The sequence below is a fragment of the Geotrypetes seraphini genome, chromosome 6 (assembly GCF_902459505.1).
Source record: "Geotrypetes seraphini chromosome 6, aGeoSer1.1, whole genome shotgun sequence".
In the NCBI taxonomy this organism is placed as follows: domain Eukaryota; kingdom Metazoa; phylum Chordata; class Amphibia; order Gymnophiona; family Dermophiidae; genus Geotrypetes; species Geotrypetes seraphini.
The window spans coordinates 240,739,380-240,761,801 of NC_047089.1; the positions used below are offsets into that span (position 1 = coordinate 240,739,380).

Genomic DNA, 22,422 nt, shown 5'->3' on the forward strand with positions numbered 1-22,422 from the left:
CCCAGAGGTTGCGAGATCAAATCCCCGTGCTGCTTCTTGTGACCCTGTACAAGCCACTTAACCCTCCAGTGCCCACCGCTTTGAATGTCAGCTTTGAAATGCCAAAGCCACACAAAGGCAGTATACAAGTCCCCATTCCCTTTCATCAAGTCCAGTATCCTGTTTTCAACAGTGGCCAACCCAGGTCCCAAGTACCTGGCAGAAACCCAAAGAGTAGCAACATTCCAGAGCTGAGATTGTGATGTCATAATGCCTCAGAGCCAACCTCAGCAGTGATGTCACAATGGCTTGATTGTAGCTCACATAAGCATTGCCATACTGGGACAGACTGACGGTGTGGCTCATTGGTAGAGCTGCTGCCTCTGCCCCCAGAGGTTATGAGATCAAATCCCGGTGCTGCTCCTTATGACCTTGGGAAAGTCACTTAATCCTCCCGTGCCCACCGCTTTGAATGTCAGTTTTGAAATGCCAAAGCCACAAAAAGGCAATATGCAAGTCCCCATTCCCTTTCCCAGTTAGCCAGTTGGGTTTTCAGGCTAGCCACAATGAATATGAATATGGCACTGCCTCCATTTTATGCAAATTTACCCGATACAGGGCTGGATGTGTCCCAAGAACTAGGCAGAGAACCCCTAGATTAGAAACATGTTACGATTGTACACTGCTTTGGACCTATTGAGATTTAGCAGTCTAAAAATCCTGGAGAATGAATAGAGCCTATATTGGTAGCTTTCTTGAGGGCTTCCCTTCCGTTCTACATCGGTATCTTTCAGCCTTACTGTGACTGTATTGAATATGGTTCACAGGCATTTTGAGCCTTTTGAGACCATGTCGTCCTATATCACTTTGCCCTTGGGGAGATTTTTTTGAATTTGGATTTACTCTTGCCTTTTCAGAGAATGCAAACTGCCAGCCATTGGCTCCCGGTTTCTCTTAGAATTCAATTCAAATGTGCTTGCATCTCGTTCAAAATTTTATATGGTATTTTTATTTCCCTTGTTCTGGAACGTTTACAGATTCTCCTATGCAAGGTTTATTTATTCAATTTTCTATACCGTTCTCCTAAGGGAGTTCAGAACGGTTTACATTCATTTATGCAGGTACTCAAGCATTTTTTCCCTGTCTGTCCCGGCAGGCTCACATTCTACCTAATGTACCTGGGGCAATGGAGGGATTAAGTGACTTGCCCAAGGTCACAAGGAGCAGCATGAGTTTGAACCCACAACCCCAGGGTGTTGAGGTTGTAGCTTTAACCACTGCGCCACACACTCCAACAATTCAAACTCTCCCTTCCTTCCAGAAAGGGAATTAAAATCTTTTAAACTTTCACAACTATGGAATGAACCTCCCCTTAACTCTGAGGAGCCCCAGTCCTTTCCAATCTTTTCGTAAATTTCTAAAAACCTTTTTATTTGTTAAACATTTTGGAAAATTAATCTCTTGAAATTTCTGCTTTTACTTTTTTCAGTTCTTATTTAATTGTTGTAAACCGAGTCAAGCTTCCTTAGGTTGATGTCCGGGTATATAAAGTTAAGTTTTAGTTTGAATCTTTTTTCACTGCGCATTTCCTTCCTCCAATCTAGGACACTTCCTAAGACATGCCCTCAGTCTCCTGTGAACACCAAACCACAACTCAGTTCTCCAGCAAAGCACCCCCCCCCCTCGGCCAGCCTTAGCCAAGAGACCCTGAAAAAGAGAATGGAGAAGGAGAAGGAAGAGCTTGTGATTCAGAAACCTCAGGATCCACAGCCGGACAATGCTGCTGGTTTACCAAAGCCAGAGAGAACTGTGTCTTCTGCGGGCAAAATGGAAGGCAGTGAAGGTAGGTCTGATACAGAGTGCAGGACTCTTTCCAAAGGTAGATCACGCAAAAGCTATTGGGTGTGACATCGAACACAAATCAGTTTAGTAGTGCATAAGTGCTTTCGTAGACTTGAATGATCCGTTCCCTCGCCAAAGTTCTTGATTGTCCCTCGTTAAATATTCTAGTCTATTCTCTTGTTATCTTTTGATTTAGATTATTGCAACGCATTATACATAGGTATCACCCAGCAGGAACTCACGGCTGGAACATTTCCCCGCTCACGCACTGATTTTCTTGTGGATTTGTGCCTTTCCGCACAAAAGTGGCTTCAGGCTTTAGCTTCTGTGTCTGACTCTCACGGCAACATTTCTGATTTCTAAGTGTTCAAGTCTTGTGCGGATGAGGACAGAACTTGCAGGATGGGGGTATAGAAATCCCACCAGGCCAGTGGAAAATCTTTATATGAGTATATAGTATTTATTTTTAAAATACAGTCAAACCTCGGTTTGCGAGTGTTTTGCAAGACGAGCAAAACATTCTCGCAAAACGTGTCTCGCAAACCGAGTGTTGACTCGATTTGCGAGCACCCCCCGATAACCGGCATCGCTCCCCCCCCACTCGCAAAGGGCCCTCTCCCGCTCGAATCGGCACCCCCCCCCCTGCGAGAACAGGAACCCCCCCGCCCGACCAACTTTAACTCACCCCCCTTTGGCACAGGCACGCAGCCCACAAGTGCCGGTGCCGCTTGAAGATCTTCTTCCCAGTCTCTGCCGGCTTTGAGCATGCATCTGCGCATGCTCAAACCCTTCTAATTCTCCCTCTCGCTGAAAATCTCGGCGAGAGGGAGAATTAGAAGGGCTTGAGCATGCGCAGATGCATGCTCAAAGCCGGCAGAGATTGGGAAGAATAAGATCTTCAAGCGGCACCGGCACCGGCACTTGTGGGCTGCGTGCCGGTGCCAAAGGGGGGGGTGAGTTAAAGTTGGTCGGGTGGGGGGTTCCTGTTCTCGCGGGGGGGTGCCAATTTGAGTGGGGGGGGCCTTTGCGAGCGGGGGGAGCGGTTCTCGTGGTGGTGCCAGATGGGGGGGTGAGTTAAAGTTGGTCTGGCGGGGGGTGCCTGTTCTCATGGAGGGTGCCAGATCACGCAGGGGGGGGGACTTTGCGAGCGGGGGGGGGAGAAGCACCCTGGCCTCGGGGGGGGGGGGGGGGAACGTATCAAAGCGAGTTTCCATTATTTCCTATGGAGAAACTCGCTTTGATAAACGAGCATTTTGGATTACGAGCATGCTCCTGGAACGGATTATGCTTGTAATCCAAGGTACCACTGTACTTATAACCCACACTCTCTCTTTAGATTCTAGGTGAGGTAGAACAGGCTCCAAATAGACACCTTTATGGAATTACTCTCTATGGCCAGATATTATTCATATATTTTTAGGCCGGGTTAGGGATGGAACAAAGGTGCACCAAGAAATCATTCTTAGCTTTGATATTCGGCCACTAAAGAGGCAACTTCTCTAGCTATGCACCTCCCAATGTTTATTCTCCCTTCACTTCCAGGGAAGCCTTTTGCAGGAACCACAGACGCTGAGGAGGCCACGAAGATACTGGCGGAGAAGAGACGACAAGCACGTTTGCAGAAGGAGCAGGAAGAGCAGGAGAGGCAGGAGAAGGAGGAGGCAGAGAGGTAGGCTCGCTTAGGGTTGCCAGAACCCTATGATCGTAAAATCCGGACACCCTAGACCCACCCCCAGGCCATCTCCGCCCCCCACTGCCTGCTTTGGTCAGGCAGGAGGCAATCTGCGCATGCCCAACACGATTGAGAGGAGGATTTTCAAAACCCGGACAAAGTGCTGGATTTTGGAAAGCCTTCCGGACTCCTGGACATGTCCAATTGATTGACTGATTTCAGGCCTCTATTATGGGAAATACAGAGAAAGTATGTGATATACCTCCCCTGCCCTGCAATAATGATTAAACAACTACAGACAATTCAGAATACAGCTCTGAGACTCATCTATTCATTGAAAAAACATGATCACGTTACTGAGGCATTCATCAGTTCTCATTGGCTTCCAATCCAGGAAAGAATACAATTTAAATTCTACTGTATACTATTTAAAACTATAAATGGAGACAGCCCAACCTACCTAAACGACCGCCTCATCCAAACCACCTCTACCAGGCATAGAAAAACACCCCCCCCCATTCACTTACCCCCCAATCAAAGAAGTAAAACGGAAAAAACTATACAACGGACTACTGGCCACTCAGGCAGCGAAGATAGACAACCAAGTCTCCAACCTATTGACAACAACCCCAGACTACAAAATGTTCAGAAAGGAAATAAAAACTATACTCTTCAAGAAATCCCTTAATAAAGCTTAATATCTTGATAAAGCTTAACCCCCCTCTTACCATCCCCTCCCTAACCCCAGATCCTACTTTTCCCTCTCTTGGAAACCTTCTCTGATCTAACGTTGTAACCCTTCTTCCATAACTCTTTGAACCGAAAGGTAATGGCGGAATAGAAATCTGTAATGTAATGTAATATACGGAAAACCCAGGCATGTCCTCCTTTTTAGAGGACTGTCTGGGAGCCCAGATAGACTTTCCATAACCTGGTAGTCTGTCCAGGTTTTGGAAAGCCCCCAACCTCCCGGCGGCATCTGGAAGGCCTCCGAGCGTGCTCAGATGATGTCAGATACATCCACACATGCTCGGAGGCCCTCCAGACGTGGCCTGGAGGGCAGAAAAAGATGAGGCTTTGTGGAGGGCGGGGCTAGAGGCAGGACAGGGCATGGCTATGGGCAAAATGGGGGCGGGGCCATGTGTCTGGGTTGCTCCAGACAAAAATCTGGTAACCCTAGTGATATAAGAATTTTTTTTTTCCCTATTGCTTGACAATATGGCACAGGTATAGGTCACTACAAAAGGTCAAATATGAAATTCCACAAACACAAAATCAAAGATTGAAGACAAAAGTGGAATTAAAAATATAGATTATTGCTTCATGTCTTGATTAATGCGCCCAGAAAAAACTCAAATTTTATAATAGTGGTATCATGCTTGTATAACTCTTCATTACAAAACCATGTCTGGAGTGTCTAGTCAAGAGGTCTAGTCAATGGCATACAACCCTTGTAAATTCTTAAATAGATCTATGTTGATATGCTTTAAGAAATATATTCGTTGCTAAGATCATATATATCAAATTGACTTATCTCATGGTTGGGAAATCATTGGTTCACAGTGCCGATTCCAACAGGCCCGTTTCGCCCACTGCTTCATCAGGGAATCAGTCCTCAATTCAAAAAGCAAAGACTGGAATCGCTCCAGGCACCTTGCCTGACTGTAACCAAAACCATAAATTCATAAACGAGGGTTGTTTAAGACCGATGATTACAGTACTGTCTAATTTGATTGAACAGCCATTCGGCTGACTTGTAAAGACAAGTAATTAGTCTGAGATCTTCTTCTCTCTTGACTAGACATGGTTTTGTGGTAAAGGGTTATACAAGCATGATACCACTATTATAAAAATTTTTTCTGGGTGTATTAATCAAGACATGGAGCATTAATCTATATTTTTGAATTCCAATTTTGTGAACAGATATAAGTCAAACATGTCCAGATATTCAGACTCTTCATGTGACAGGGTACTGGCTTTGTGCAGAATAGAGATCTTTCCAGAAGCAGATTTTGGCTCATGTTACCCCTAAGCACTATCCAGATTGGCACCAGCCCGTTCTGCATCCCACAAGCCTTCAGATCCTTCCCTTGCCTCTGAGCCTCTTCTCCAGTGAGCACTCATAGGCTCCACCCTTGCGTGGAAACCCAGGAGTATGAATGCAGGTTTAATTAAACCCCCCTCCCTCCCCCAATATGCTGAGGAAGGAGGACTAGTGATGGCACTGGGAGTGGAAGCTTTTGAAGGTCTGGGGCTGGATTAATAATCTGAGGGCAGTGGGGAGCAAAAAGATTTTAACACCCCTTCTAAATTCTGCTGCCCTAGACCCAGATGTAGTAGGCCTGGGTGTAAATACAAGCCTGAACCCTTACTGCATAAGGGACTACCTTGGTATTTCAGTTCATGGCTGCCATTGCCTTTTTAAAGGTTAAAGTTGGAGGAGCTGAGCAGAAAGGCCGAAGAAGAAAAGGTTTGGGCGGAAGAAGAGGCTCTCAGACAGGAAGAGGAGAGAAGGTGCAAAGAGGAGGAAGAGAGAAGGAGAGCAGAAGAGGAAGCACGGCTGAGAGCAGAGAAGGAGCGAGTCCTGAAGGAGAATCAGGAGAAGGAGTTGCAGGCCCAGCTAGAAAAACAGGTACTTGGAATCCTGAATTGTTCTGGGTTCTATAAGTACTTCTCAAACAATGGGGGTGATGTTAGAAAGGCAACTCTCTGCATCTACAACAGTATCATCCCCATTTTAAATTGGTACTAAACCTTGCCAAGACTTATGTGTAGGAATGAGGATCCTTTGTGGCCTCAATGTATTGAAATTCACAATATGCAAATACCAATACATAAGTGACTTAAGATACTGGGGGTCTGCTTGGATTGAACGTTAAGTATGAAAGATCAGGTGTTCGGCTGTGATCAAATCTGCTTTCTTCCATTATGAGATTGCTTATCAGATTAAAATCAATGTTATCAATCTGTGATTTTTGTCTTGTAGTCCAAACAGTAATTATTCAAAAATTAGAATTCTGTAATGCACTTTATTTAGGGATCACTCAATCCATCTATCAAACTGCACTTTAGCATTAATTAAATCTTACGAGTATATTGCCATATTTTTTGTTCTATAAAACGCACCTGACCATAAGACGCACCTACATGTAGAGGAGGAAAATCCAAGAGAAAAAAATTCTGAACCAAATGGTATACCCTGCCACTAGACCTGTCCTGTACCCTGTCCCCCCCTCTGGTGGTCTAGTGGTAGGCCAGGACAGGGTGCAGGATACTGGGCAGGTCTGGTGGCAGGCTGGCTGGCAGGCAGGCCCTGACCTCTCCCCCCCCCCCCCCCCCCCCCCCAGTACCTATTTTTAATTTGATAGGGCAGTCAGGCAGGCCTTACAGTCATTTATATGGAGAAAAGACCTCAGTGGCTACACCTGAACAAACATTTTTCATTTCAGTTTGGGTATTCATGTAGCTAGCCTCATTGGTCAACTCTCCACTTTCTAACATATCTAAATTTTTCTTTTTTGTATATCTTTATAAAGTAAAGCGAGCACTTATCTCATGTTCACAGCTGCTCTGTGCTCCGACATGAATTCATGTTTCACCCATTCACTGTCTCAAGGAGCAATCCCATTCAAAGAGACCCACCGTCAGCTCGAAAACTATTTAGGGATGGCAACTTCACGATGTAAAGCCCTACAAATTGTTCAGAATGCAGCAGTAAGGTTAATAAGTGGAGGGAGCAGATTTGAACATGCCACACCATTACTGAAACGGCTTCACTGGTTACCTATCAAACTTTGTATTGTTTACAAAGTTCTTTTGTTGATTTTCAAAGTGATTCATTATAAGATTCCATGGGATTTGACACAGGTGTTGAAAGTGTATCAGCCTCTCGAATCTTTAAGGTCAGAGGGGGTGTTATGATTAGTCAGTGACGAGCTGTTAAGAGTACATTATGCAAATATAAGGGCCTCGATCATTTCGGTGGCAGGGTACTGCTATGATTTTAAAGTGTTTGAGGCTTGTGCAGATGAGAACAGAGCTCAGGCATTGGTGGAATGAGGCATTATGACATCACAATCTGAGCTCTAGAATGTTGCTAGTTATGATTTTCAAGTGTTTGAGGCTTGTGCAGATGAGGACGGAGCTTGCAGGAACGGGGGCAGGGACAGGAAAAGAACTCGCGGGGATGGAAAAATGAGTTCCTGCGGGGACGGGGAAAAATTTTTTGTCCCAATGTCATTCTCTATTAAACGCTTTAGTGTATGTCTGCCATTTTGCAAACCTACGTGCATGATTGCTGCTAAGTAGACACAGAGACTGCAAGCCATCATTTAATTCTAATTTTGAGGTGTCCTAAATTCCCCCAAAGAGCTATTTGACTGCCTGCACTGAATATTGCCCGGCACCCATATAAACCTTTCCTTCTTTTTTTGAACACCCCCAACCCCTCCTGTCCTAAAAAAAAAATCCTCCTTTGTGCTCTAGGTTCCCCCCCCCCACCTCCTCCGAGCCTACCTGATATCTCTGGTAATCTGTGTGGTAGTTTTTAACAATGCAAAAAAGGTAGTTTTGAAAAAATACCCACAGAAAAGGCAGATACAAATTTAGGGGGGAATGGGGCAATCTCTCTCTTTTGAGAATTGATCCTAAAAACTGTCCCCTAATAGTCCACTATTGTTTGATAATAGTTTCCATTTTTAATGAGCAATGTTCAGCTGGTTTGCATCGTGGTATATGTGCACGGCCCCTGAGGGTTCTGTGAGAACTGGCTCTACCTTTATTCTGATCTCTGACATTATCTTGTTTTATGGCTAAAATGTTCATGCTTTTCTTTCTGCCTCTAGAAGGAAGAGGTGGAAGCCAGGGCCCGGGAGGCCGCAGAGAGCCTGCGCCTGGAGAGGGAGCAGATCATGCTACAGATTGAACAGGAAAGGCTGGAGAGGAAGAAGGTAAAGTCCAACGGTTACGTCTGTGTCCGTAGCGTTAGCCTGGATAAGGCAAGATGGGTAAAGGCTCCGTGGCTGCGGCCTCACGCATAGCCCTCAGTGCCTTTCACGACAGGCACACTGTACTCGTACTCTCCATCCGACTTGTATAGGGAAATGTCTCTTCCACTGGACCGAGAAGGTGTATGTGGTGCAAGACAGGCTCCGTGTACTGACAGTATCATTATAACAAGAGATCATAAGCAGAAGAAAAAATTCTACCCAGGAATGATGAATGAATGCAGGCAGATCTGAAACGCCCTGTAACCCCTTGTGTCTCATGTCCGGCAAATTTTACTTTTGCTAGGGGTCATGAGTAATGCTGCCCGATTTACCGATTCAGTTTGACAAAAATAAATAAATAACAGATTCAGGCCGGCTCTTGGGCTTTCCCTCTGCTGGAGTCCATCCTTCTGATGTAACTTCCTGTTTCACAGAACACACGCACAACAGCTGTTGGCTGCAGGGAAGCTAGCAGCCCCTGCTCTCCCAGCCGGCCCCAACAAGTTTTTTTGAATAGACACTGCTGTTGTGTACCTTACAACAACACATGCAGGACAAGGACCTGTTGGAAAATTTAGCCCCATAAAAGGGCATTCTCTTTTGTACATCGCAAGAAGAGCTCATTTAAATGTGCAATTTTAAGCAGATAAATTATAACTATTTTATAGTTTTATACTTTCTATTTATGAGTTTGAAGCTTAAATGCAGAACTTTCAGTGCCGCTCCAGACCAAGTCTCCGTTTTAAAACCAATGACTTTGACCAATTAGCAACTTAAATAGTCAAAGTTATCCAGACAAGTAGGTGCTTCTGAATACATTTTAAGCTTAAATGCAGAACTTTCAGTGCCGCTCCAGACCAAGTCTCCGTTTTAAAACCAATGACTTTGACCAATTAGCAACTTAAATAGTCAAAGTTATCCAGACAAGTAGGTGCTTCTGAATACATTTTAAGCTTAAATGCAGAACTTTCAGTGCCGCTCCAGACCAAGTCTCCGTTTTAAAACCAATGACTTTGACCAATTAGCAACTTAAATAGTCAAAGTTATCCAGACAAGTAGGTGCTTCTGAATACTGATCTGAGTTAGTGGCGTTGTAAGGGGGCGAGGGGGGGGGGGGGGGGGTCCACCCCGGGTGCCATCTTGGTAGGTGCACTGGCATAAAATAATAATAATAACTTTATTTTTATATACCGCACTACCACAAACAGTGCAGAGCAGTTTACAAAAGAAGAGACTATATACAGACAGCGATATTACAAAAAAAACTTTCAAAATTACATTAGCATGGTAAGATTAATCAAAATTTTCCTAGAAGTGTTTTAGAAGTACATCGAGGCAGAAGTTGAGTCAGAGAAATTTATCAAAGAGATAAGTTTTGATTGACTTCCTGAAAGTTTTGTAAGAAAGTGCGTTCAAGATAAATTTGGTTAAACATTTATTCCATTTGCCTGCTTGGAATGATAATGTTCTATCGAGGAATCTCTTGTAAATACAGCCCTTCAAGGATGGGAAAGCGAACAGGTAGGCACTACATGTACAAGTTGTGCCTGGAAAGTTGAAATGATGAGATAGATAGATTGGGGATGAACCTGTTATGGTTTTGAAGCAAAGGCAAGCAAACTTAAAAATAGCCCTTGCTTCTATGGGCATCCAGTGTAACTCGGGCTTACATGATCCAATTTCTCGAGACTTTAGATGAGACGGACTGCGGCGTTCTAGACGATTATCAGTTGTTTGATGGTTTTCTTAAAGGATCACAAGTATAGAATATTGCAATAGTCTAAGATACTTAAGATCAGAGATTGAACCAGCAGTCGTAACATAAAATCAATTTCTAGACCGCATAACCTCACAGTTCTATGCGGTTTACAAAAGGCTAACAATATATAATTGGGATGAGACTGAAATTAATTACCTAAGAACCTAGAAAACAAATATGTTTTCCAAGTATCTCCTAAATTTATTTATTTATTCAATTTTCTATACCGTTCAACCAAGGGAGCTCAGAATGGTTTACATTAATTTATTCAGGTACTCCAGCATGTTTCTCTGTCTGTCCCGGCGGGCTCACAATGTATCTGGGGCAATGGTTCCAGATAGGAAAATGAAATAGTAAACAGTGGCTTGAAATCTTTATCCCATATGGCAGCCTGATAAGAGAGCATACGTGACTCTCCTTCTCTCTGCCCCCCACTACACGCCCGTGGGCACGCGCGCTTTCATTTCCCCCCCCCAACATACCTCTAGCTCTTCGCCGGCACGCGCAGCAGCTACTGCCTGCTGCTCGCGCAGGCCTCAAAGCGCCCCTCAGACTTCCGGGTCCCGCGACTAATAAGCGACGTCCAAGGAAGAGCCGATGCCGGTGCAGGCAGCAGATTGGAGATGCTGCTTGCATCAGGGAAGCTAAACATGTACGGGGGAGGGGGGAGGGAAGGGGTGCATGCGTGGAGGCGGGGAAAGAGCGGGAGGGCGGAGAAAAGGGCAAGGGGGACACCCCTGCCCCAGAAATTCTCACCCTCGTTACGTCAGTGATCTGAATGATACTAGAGGTTTACAATTGTCTACTTCCTGTTTCTCCTTTTGTAGGAGGAAGGACAGAGCTAGAGTGAACGATTTTCTAGGAGCAGTTTTCTAGGCTTTGCCAGGATTCAGCCAGTAACGAGTTGGTTGATTTGATTCTTCTTTTGCAGAGAATAGAGGAAATTATGAAGCGGACCAGAAAAGGAGATGGGCCGGAGGGAAAGGTACAGAACACACTGGTGCACCTAGATTTCTCCTCTTGTAATCATGATCCCAGCCCTGTCCATGACCTCACCACTGCGCCACCCAAAGTGCCCTGCTCCGCTCCTGCCTCCCACTAGTCTCGCCTTTACCCCCCCCCCCTCAGTGCAGCCTCTCTCTCGCTCCAGCCCCTGCCCCACCTGTGTCTTCCCTGTGTCCTCACATACTTCCGTAGCGCCGCAATTTCAAACTTTGAGCAGCCAACAACCGGCAGCTTTGGCAACATGATCTTGCCACCGCCAGCCTGCCCCAGAAGCCTTCACTCTGCAGCGTCCCGCCTACAGGGGAACTGGAAATCGCTGCAGATCCCCTGTCCATAGGGTGACCAGATTTTCCAAACGGAAAATCCGGACCCCCCCCCTAGACCTGCCCACTTGCACCCATCCCCACCCCGTTACGCCCCAATCCCGCCCTAGCCCCGCCTCAGCCCCACCCCCCTGCGCCCGTGCGGATGCCTTCCTGCCCGACGGGAATTTGTTGGAAGGTTTTCAAAACCCAGGCAAAAAGTGCCAGGTTTTGAAAAGCCGTCCGGAATCCCCCAGACATGCCCTTAAAAGGAGGATTTATACACAAAGCTATATTTTACCCTGAGCATTCTTCTTTATTTGTTGTTTTTGGGAAGTCCCTTGTTCAGCCCTGCTTTTTTCAGCTACATTAGTGCATGGCCAGAAAATCAACAAACAGAAAAAATGCCTATTGTACAGGTGAGCTAGAAATGGTCTTAGCACACGGCATAGTCCGACATTAAGGTGAGCTGGGCCCATTTACTAGTACAGCTTAAAGTGCCCCGCGATGAGGATGATTCCAAAAGTCATTAATACAAGTAAAAGCTATTTGGAAATTGCCCTTCCTCTATGCAGGTAAACACTGATGGTTCTTTGAGTTTGTATAGAGTAGGGCAGGGGTGTCAAAGTCTCTCCTCGAGGGCCACAATCTAGTCGGGTTTTCAGGATTTCCCCAGTGAATATGCATGAGATCTATTTGCATGCACTGCTTTCATTGTATGCTAATAGGTCTCATGCATATTCATTGGGGAAATCCTGAAAACCCGACTGGATTGCGGCCCTCGAGGAGGGACTGTGACACCCCTGGAGTAGGGGGAGGGGGCTATTGTTTTGCTTTAACTACAGTTGTTCCTTGGTGTTCCCCTCCACCCCCTCCAGAAGGTGCCACCTTGGTGACTGCCACTTTGTCTGATAGTTGAAATATTAAAATCAGTTGACTGTAAGTATTTTCAGAGTTGTATTCGATGCATTTTCTCCACACTAGTACCCAGTTATCCCCCTCCCTCGTCTCTTTCCAGCTGCTGAAATGTTTATGCCTTTCTTATTACCCAACGGCAATGATCCTGAGTAATTCTGTGAGCGTGAAACTCCATCCACTGAATGCTGCTGCTCTTAGTACTGAATGGCCAGTGCCTTGACCTGAAAGCAGCAGTGAGGTTACTGACCCCAGGAACCTGCTAGCTTTTCCCTATTGCAGCTGGCATGGAAGGTGAAACCCACCTCTGCCACTACTTGTCCCAACCTTTTAGAAAACGATCTGCGCCTGAAAGCCATGGTTTCTATTAAGGCTAGCTTGCTGAGCCTTTTATAAAATGACAAATTAATTAAAAACCTGCTCATCATCCCAGTGCAGTAGGGTGCAGGCAGCAAGCCAAAGAGAGATTGACCCTCCATTGACAAATAGCAGGAACGTCCCATCAAGAAAATACAAGCAGTCCCCAGGTTACGAATGTACAACTTATGTCGGACTTGTACTTAGAAACGGGGTGGCAGAGCAGCGGATGTTGGCTTTTCATCCACTCTTCCCCCCAATGCTTGAGTGCCCCCATCTCCACTGCATACCTTTTGAAATGTTTGTCGGCGCAAGCAGCATGGTCCACTAACTGTTCATGCTGGTGTCAGCTCCCTTCTGAGATCACATCCTGGTCCCGCAACCAGGATGTGACATCAGAAGGGTGCCAACACCGGCGCAAGCAGCAAGTGGACGATGCCGCTTGTACCGGCGAACATATAAAGAGGTACGCGGGGGGGTAGGGGGGGCAAGAGAGAAAAAGAGGCGCTGGAGAGGAAAAGTGTTTTTCACCCTGGCAGGGAATTCCATCCCAGTGGCAGCAGAGCCCGATGTCGGTCACTTCCGGTGCATTCTGGAAATGAAGGCGACGCTTCTGGGAACCGTGCGTGCTGGAGGCACAGGGGAGCAGTAGCGGAGGATTCTCACATGATCTGAGTTGCATACAAATTCAACTAAAGAACAGTTTTTAAAAACGGAACTCGTTCTTAACCCGGGGACTGCCTGTATTGGCAAATTAGGCAATTGGAGAGGGCAAGGACCCAGCTGTGTCATTTCAGCAAGGGTGATATATTGCTGGATAAAACCTTTCTAAATGTTTTAGTTTACACTATGAAAATGACTGTCAGCCTAGTGGCGTAGTGAAGGGGGGCGGCAGGGGGTCAGACTGCCCCAGGCACTGTCTTAGTGCACACACTGGCACCTCTCCGCCCCCCCCCCCATGCCACGCTTGTGCCCTCCCTTCCCCGTCCCCTTAAATCTATGCCAGCATGAGCAACTACCCTGGCCTGCTGTTCGCGCTGGCCTGGCTCCCTCTGAAATCACTTCAAATCAGAGGAAAGGCCAACGCAGCAGGCCAGAGAACCTGCTCGTGCTGGTTAAGATTTAAAGAGATACAGGGTGGGAAGGGAGGTTGCGAGTGTGGCGTGGGGGGGCAGAGAGGAGAGAGCAGGGGGGTGCCACCGCCCCGGTTGCCTCCCTCCCTCGTTATGCCACTGTGTCAGCCCTCATAGAATAGAATTGTTGAATATATGTATACAGGACAGAAATAGGCCTGATTAAATTTATGTGGGCACACATCTTGGGGTCCCTCTGTGTGACTGTCCCTTGAGTTATATGGGTTACTTTTTCTCTGTGAGCATAGGTGCCAGCTCTGTGGGTTCTTGAGCATCCCCAATATTGAGAAAACTCAACTGTGTCCAGGAAGGGGAATTACCATTGGATTTAGCACCCCCCCAATCATTTTGAAAAGTTGGCGCCTATGCCTGTTGGTGCTAGATGGGCATCTGTGGCTCAGGGCCAGAGTTACGGGTGGGCAAACACAGCAACTGCCCTGGGCCCCTCTTTTACAGGGGGCCTCAAACCTGCCTAAAATTGGAAGGGGCAGTCTTCAAGCAAGCTTTGGGGCCCCTTCTCTAGCATTTGCCGTGCACCCCTTGTGCAGGGATTGATTTGATTTATTAAAAAAATGTATATACCTTCTATATCTAAGCTGTTTCCAAAAATAAACTTACGTATTATAAAACGCATATCGACACCTAATACATGAACATTGCCTGATCTTTCTCTGCCTAGCTTCTGCTTAAGACATACAGCATGAATACCAGATTTATTTCCATTTCCATCCGTTTGTGAGCCAGAGCGCTGAGGCCTTGACTTAGATTTCACTAAAGCTTTCTCTTTTCCAGAAGGAAGAGTCCAAACTGCCGACTGATGAGTCGCCTCTGTGCCCTGAAAAACAAACGGCTACCACAGCTTACAGTGAGACAGGTAAAAACAGACATGGCCTCTCTGCCTGCGCAGCAGTTTGACGCGCTACAGATTATTAAGGCGAATCAAAAGCGAAACCTGTAAGAAGGACCTCATAAGTTTATTGGTGAAAATTTAAAAAAAATTGAACTTGATGCTGTCAACCCGTTCATTTTAACAAACAGGATAAACTGAAAACAATCAGCTGGAGACTTCAAAATTGTGTTCAAACTCTTAGGAGTCCTTTTATTAAGCTGCGCTAACCTATTTAGCGCACGCTAATTCAATTAGCACCCTCTTAATACCTAAAGGTGCCAACAATGTATGAACAACACAAAAGTGATGTACTATTTATTTATAAACAGAGGAAAAAGACCTAAAAATCGCCCAGATGTCAATTGAAAGACATCTTATATTTATGGGGGTTGGAGTGGTCAAAAAACCTCTGTATATGTTTATTTGTAAAACTTTAATAAATATATATTTTTTTGTGAAATTTTCAATAGCTTTTTTTTAAAGAATTATAATTTTTAAAAAATTATTGTGGTAATTTCCTTCCAAGGATGAATTTGAGGTCTTTTTCCTTTGTTTATAGTAAATAGTACATCACTGTTGTGGTGTTCGTACATTGTTGGAACCCATTAATTTTACCATGTTTTGTGGGGATTTGTGATGCGTTTCGCAAGAACTTGCTGTGGCTGTTGTTTGTGGCAAACGTCTTTCATGAAACAGCAAACGTTCCATACTGGACTCAAGTAAGTTGGGATTTCACTTGGGTTGAGTTCTCTCTCAGTTGAGCCTCTTTTGGCATTTAAAAGTTACAGCACTGTTAATACTATGTTAATATATGTCCATTATAATTTACCATAATACCTATTATACATTTGCTTTGTTTTCAAGTCTTTATTAGGCACGAATGTTCAGGTTGATGGCATGCTTTCTTGTTTTTGCAGTGAAAGTTAATGGACTTACGACCCATCAGGGGACCCAAGGCTTGGGTGATGCTCACACGGAAACAGATTCCACGGATTCCCCAGTGGTGTTTTCCGGTGGACAAAAGCCATCCTCTGGTGTGATGCACCTAGAGACCATGAATGGCACAACAGATGAGGTTCAAGCTATGGAAGTGAGGTAGGTGTGAATCGAGGCCACTCCCAAGAGTTCTGGGCACCCTGTGTGGACATTCAGCCTTGCGTCTCCCCCCTCCAACTCCAATAAACTTTCAGGCCCCTAATCTCCCCCTTCCCCAAGACATGCTGTCATGTATGTATGTATTTGTGTATCACACACCCAAATAATTAGCAGAATCTCTTGTTCTTTGACTGCAACTGCTGTCTGCTACCCTCCCCCACCTCAAGAAGCTGCTTCCCTAGGCAACTGCCTAGCCTTGCCTAATGACTGAGCCAGCCCCGTTTAAAAATTTTAAAAAAATGTAGGTCTATGCGCTCTTCTGTGGAACTCACTCCCTCATTTTCCACATTTCTGCGAGTTTTTCTGTCTTCTAAAATCAGCTGTTCCTCACTATTTTGCTCCCCTGCCCTCCCTCAGCACTCTGAAGCATCCCTGGATGAGGCTGTATCCCAGTGCTGTGCATCTGCCTTTCTGCAACTTAGTCTGGTGTGCCAAATGCATTTCTATAGTGCAGGGCTTGTTTTCTGGAGGAAAGGGCTCCACTACAGGAAAGCTCACTTCTTTCAAGACTCCAGAGCAGCAGGTGTGTTGGTCTCCAGCTCCTCCCTACAAATTAAGCCCTGGAGAAAGATCTCTGTGATACCTATGATTATTGGTACTTTTAAAAGAACTATAGAGATCTCTGCTGGAGGCAGAGAAAAGTGTTGAAAACTCAATAGTTTCAAGTTGTGGCCTGTATGGGAGGTGATGAGAAGCAGAGAATGACATGGGGACAAAGTTTGGCCCCATCCCCGCCTCGTCCCCACGGGCTCCATCCCTGCCCCTTCTCATCCTACCTCACCCCCTCCCCGCAAACTCTGTCCTCATCTCCACCCCAAACTCGTGGAATCTGTGTCAAAAGAAGTACGAGAAGAGACTAGATGATCTCAAGATGTATACTCTGGAGGAGAGGAGGGACAGGGGTGACATGATAGACATTTAAATATTTGGAAGGAATTAATATAGGACCAAATCTTTTCCAGAGAAGGGAAATTGGTAAAACTAGAGGACATAAATTGAGGTTGAGGGGTAGTAGACTTAGGAGTAACGTTAGTAAATTCTTTTTCATGGAAAGGGGGTGGATGCCTAGAATGTAATCCTGAGGGAGGTGGTAGAGAGGAAAATGATGATGGAATTCATAAAAGTGTGGGATGAATACAGAGGATCTTTGATTAGAGTATGAATGGTCAAACTTTCACGGTCTGAATCCCACAAAGGAGATGGTTTGGATAGGCTGGACTGAGCTGTAATGGCAACTCAAGTAGTTGTGATGGCAATAAAAGTATTAAGCAGGATATAAGGGGGGGATCGGTTGGACCCTACAGACTATACAAGGTGTTCTTTTAAGGTCAATGGCCCAGAAAAACCAAAGAAAAAAAGACAATTTAAGAATGAAATTGTAATGCATGTAATTGAAGGGTAGACTGGATGGACCATTCAAGTCTTTATCTTCTGTCATTTACTATGTTGTTTTCACAAGGCTCAAACACTTATTTTATATTTAAAATCTTTTTATTAAAGTATAAAAAAGGACAATGTTCTGTACAACTGTTTATAAGTCACAAATAGATCCTTCCATTTTGATCTGGTTTTGGTGCAACCTTCCCAAAGATTCAGTTGCCTATGTTTTTACATCACCTGGGGAAGGTTATTGGATTGTCTTTCAGATACGGGCTCAGAAGAGAACCTAAACTGTATAGTGGATAAACAGGAAAACAAGAGTCTAGTAAATATTGAAAATGCTCCTTGATGCCAGCAAGGATGGATGAATCTGCTGCAGTAACAGTAAGATGCTTGAGAACTGGACACATGATGGAACGACGTTGCAGATGGTAGGAATCTGATCAGTGGACAAGACTCTTGTTGGCACATCAAAGGCATACTAGATACAAATGTTGGCATGTAACAGTAGTTCAGTGAAAACCAAAAGCAGCTTCTGCAGTTTTCTTAATCATTGAATTCAGTTGCCAATTGTCCAAGGTTCAAAGAAGGGCGACCAAGATGGTAAAGGGGATGGAACTCCTCTCGTATGAGGAAAGACTAGAACGGTTAGGGCTCTTCAGCTTGGAAAAGAGACGGCTGAGGGGAGATAGGATTGAAGTCTACAAAATCCTGAGTGGAGTAGAACGGGTACAAGTGGATCGATTTTTCACTCCGTCAAAAATGACAAAGACTAGGGGGACACTCAATGAAGTTACAGGAAAATACTTTTAAAACCAATAGGAGGAAATTATTTTTCACTCAGAGAATAGTTAAGCTCTGGAACGCATTGCCAGAGGATGTGGTAAGAGCGGATAGTGTAGCTGGTTTTAAGAAAGGTTTGGACATGTTCCTGGAGGAAAATTCCATAGTCTGTTATTGAAAAAGACATGGGGGGAAGCCACTGCTTGCCCTATATTGGTAGCATGGAATGTTGTTACTCACTGGGGTTCCGGAATCTTTTGTTACTCTTTGGGATTCCAGAATCTTGCTATTCTTTAGGATTCTGAATGGAATGTTGCTGCTACTCCTTGGGTTTTGGCCAGGTACTAGTGACCTGGATTGGCCACCGTGAGAATGGGCTACTGGACTTGATGGGCCATGGGACTGACCCAGTAAGGCTATTCTTATGTTCTTAAGTTATTACATATTGATACTAGTCTCACATTTTTAGAGAATGACATAGGGTCATAAGAACATAAGCAATGCCTCCGCTGGATCAGACCTGGGGTCCATCGTGCCCAGCAGCCCGCTCACGCAGCGGCCCAACAGGTCCAGGACCTGTGCAGTAATCCTCTATCCTCTATCTATATCCCTCTATCCCTGTCTATATCCTCTATCTATATCCCTCTATCCAATCCTTTCTTAAACCCCAGTACCGTACTCTACCCTATTACATCCTCTGGAAGCGCATTCCAGGTGTCCACCACATGTTGGGTAAAGAAGAACTTCCTAGCATTCATTTTGAATCTGTCCCCTTTCAACTTTTCTGAGTGCCCTCTTGTTCTTCTATTTTTTGAAAGTTTGAAGAATCTGTCCCTCTCTACTCTCTCTATGCCCTTCATGATCTTGTAAGTCTCTATCATATCCCCTCTAAGTCTCCTCTTCTCCAGGGAAAAGAGACCCAGTTTCTCCAATCTTTCAGCGTATGAAAGGTTTTCCATCTCTTTAATCAGACGTGTCGCTCTCCTCTGAACTCTCTCGAGTAACGACATATCCTTCTTAAGGTACGGCGACCAGTATTGGACGCAGTACTCAAGATGCGGACGCATCATCGCCCGATACAGCAGCAGGATAACTTCTTTCGTTCTGGTTGTAATACCCTTCTTGATTATACCTAGCATTCTATTCACTCTCCTAGCGGCCGCTGCGCACTATGCCGTCGGCTTCATTGTCATGTCCTCCATTACCCCCAAGTCCCTTTCTTAACATCCCTCCCATTGTATAATTGTACCTCTGGTTTCTGCTTCCCACATGCAATACTTTACACTTCTCAATGTTGAACTTCATCTGCCATCTCGTCGCCCATTCCTCTAGCTTGTCCAAGTCCCTTTGCAATTCTTCGCAGTCCTCCTTTGTCCGAGCTCCACTAAATAGTTTGGTGTCGTCCGCAAATTTTATTATCTCACACTTCGTCCCTGTTTCTAGATCATTTATGAATATATTAAATAGCAGCGGCCCGAGCACCGAGCCCTGCGGAACACCACTCGTGACCTTCCTCCAGTCCGAGTAGTGGCCCTTCACCCCTACCCTCTGTTTCCTGCCCTCTAACCAGTTTCTGATCCATCTATGCAAGTCTCCGTCCACCCCATGGTTCTTCAGTTTCCAGAGTAGACGTTCATGAGGCACCTTGTCAAAGGCTTTTTGGAAATCTAGATATATGATGTCTATGGGGTCTCCTCTGTCCATCTGTTTGTTAATTCCCTCGAAGAAGTGCAATAAGTTAGTCAGGCACAATCTCCTCCTGCAGAAACCATGTTGGCTGGTTATCAGAAGTTCGTTTTTTTCAAAATGTTCATCAATGTTTTCTTTTATCAGTGCTTCCGCCATTTTCCCCAGAACCGAGGTCAGACTCACCGGTCTGTAGTTTCCCGGGTCACCTCTTGATCCCTTTTTAAAGATGGGCGTAACGTTGGCTATCTTCCAATCCTCCGGGATCACGCCTGTTTTTAGGGATAGGTTGCAAAATTGCTGCAGTAGTTCCGCTATTTCCTCCTTTAGTTCCTTCAGAACCCTTGGATGGATTCCGTCCAGATCCTGGGATTTGTCAGTTTTTAGTTTTTCTATCTGCCTGCGCACATCTTCAAGGCTCACTTCCATGGATGTTAACTTTTGTGCTTGATTTCCATTGAAGATTTGCTCAGGGTTAGGGTTAGGGTTAGGAATGTCGGCAATTGGGGAGGCTCAAAGAAAACAAATTTCTGAGTTTTATAATGAATTACACACTTGCATGGATGGCGAAGGAAAAAAAGTAGCCCCTAAAGCCAAAACACTAGGTTTTAGTAATAGAAATTCTCTTCTACGCCTTTGTGTATCCCTTGCTAAGTCTGGGAACATTTGTATCTTATAACCTAAGAATTCTTTTTGCTTATTTTTATAAAACATTCTCAAAAACCAAATTTTATCAGGAGTATGAGCTACACTCAACAGTAAAGTAGCTGGAACAGCTATTTCCCTATCAGATGCTTCCAATACAGCTGATATGTTCATAGTTTCCTGATTTGTCTCTTGTTGATTATTCTGCATCTTACTTGGGAGATAATAAACTTGTATAAATAGAAGTGATGAAGCCTCAGGAACCTCCAATATTTCCAAGAGATAATGTTTCAACCCTAGGAAAATTAATCAATCTGAGATTATTGTTTCTAGAAAAGTCCTCAAGTGATTCAAGTTTTCTTCTTAAGTTTGTTGATTAGCATCTCTTGTACTTTCTTTGATATTTCTGTGTCTTCTCGCAATTTGTCTATTGAAGATTTAGAGGCACCAATCTTGTTTTAATTTAATAATATCATTGTCATGATTCTTTAATTTTCCTTCTATTTGTTGGATCTGAATTAGAGAATGACACGGTGAAAAAATTGGTCCCCGTCACCGCCCCGTCCCCGTCTCACCATCCCCGTCACCGCCCCGTCCCCGTCTCACCATCCCCGTCACCGCCCCGTCCCCGTCTCACCATCCTCTTCACCGCCCCGTCACCGCCACTGCCACCCCATTCACCGCCCCGTCACCGCCACTGCAATCCCATTCACTTTTCTTTATTTACGTATAAAGGAAACATTCTTTAAAACTTTAAAACTTAGTTAAATATTAGTTAATAACTATACAAAAACAAAACACGCAGAGAAAAAATTAATTAATAAAAATTCTCAAAACTGACACATTTTGATCACTAAATTTAAAATAGTTATTTTTCATACAGTTTTTCAATCACTAATCTTCCACCACCCCTGGGGCTAGCAATGCAAAAACAAACACGACATGTACTTTAAATGCTGCCGTGATTAGCATAGTGACCGCGGCTACGGCTGCAAGTCTCCCCTCCCCCCAGCGATCACGGCAGGAGGGCACCCAACCCCTCCTGTAGACCCCCCCAACGGCCCTCCCGACAATCGCAGCAGAAGGGTACCCAACCCCTCCTGCCGGTCCTCCCAATGGCCTCCCCTAAGATCGCCGGCAGGAGGGTACCCAACCCCTCCTGCTGGACCCCCCCCCCAACGAACCCTCCCACCCCGGAACCCCCTTAGTCTTACTTTCCAAGTTGGACCGGACGGCTCCTCACACGTATGGCCAGCAGGCTTGCCTCCGTCCAAATGAGGCGGGCCCGCCCCTACCCTGCCCAACCCACAGGATCCTAGGGCCTGATTGGTCTAGGCACCTAAAGCCACTCCCGCTATAGGAGGGGCCTTAGGTGCTTGGGCCAATCAGGCCCTAGGATCCTGTGGGTTAGGCAGGGGAGGGGAGGGGCGGGCCCGCCTCATTTGGACGGAGGCAGGCCTGCTGGCCAGACGAGCGAGGAGCTGTCCGGTCCAACTTGGAAAGTAAGACTAAGGGGGTTCCGGGGTGGGAGGGTTCGTTGGGGGGGGGTCCAGCAGGAGGGGGTGGGTACCCTCCTGCCGGCGATCTTAGGGGAGGCAGGGGAGGGGAGGGGAGGGGCGGGCCCGCCTCATTTGGACGGAGGCAGGCCTGCTGGCCAGACGAGCGAGGAGCTGTCCGGTCCAACTTGGAAAGTAAGACTAAGGGGGTTCCGGGGTGGGAGGGTTCGTTGGGGGGGGGTCCAGCAGGAGGGGTTGGGTACCCTCCTGCCGGCGATCTTAGGGGAGGCCATTGGGAGGACCGGCAGGAGGGGTTGGGTACCCTTCTGCTGCGATTGGCAGGAAGGGTTGATCTGACAAATGAGGAGCACGGTGAAACACAGGTAAATAGCGGTTCCTAGAAGGGGGTACATTGGCCCGCGGGGACAAACCTGTT

The 22,422-nt window shown here is 45.7% G+C and overlaps 1 protein-coding gene across 2 annotated transcripts in view; it reads left to right on the forward strand.

Moving 5' to 3' along the window:
- The window catches only part of MAP7D2 (MAP7 domain containing 2), a 148,668-nt gene that overhangs the window by 120,830 nt on the left and 5,416 nt on the right, over positions 1–22,422 (forward strand). For both annotated transcript variants that reach the window (XM_033950470.1, XM_033950471.1), the window contains exons 9-15: positions 1,584–1,822; positions 3,364–3,490; positions 5,921–6,125; positions 8,338–8,442; positions 11,172–11,225; positions 14,745–14,826; positions 15,759–15,936. In XM_033950470.1, the coding sequence (XP_033806361.1) occupies positions 1,584–1,822; positions 3,364–3,490; positions 5,921–6,125; positions 8,338–8,442; positions 11,172–11,225; positions 14,745–14,826; positions 15,759–15,936 (990 nt within the window). The remainder of the gene's footprint in view (positions 1–1,583; positions 1,823–3,363; positions 3,491–5,920; positions 6,126–8,337; positions 8,443–11,171; positions 11,226–14,744; positions 14,827–15,758; positions 15,937–22,422) is intronic.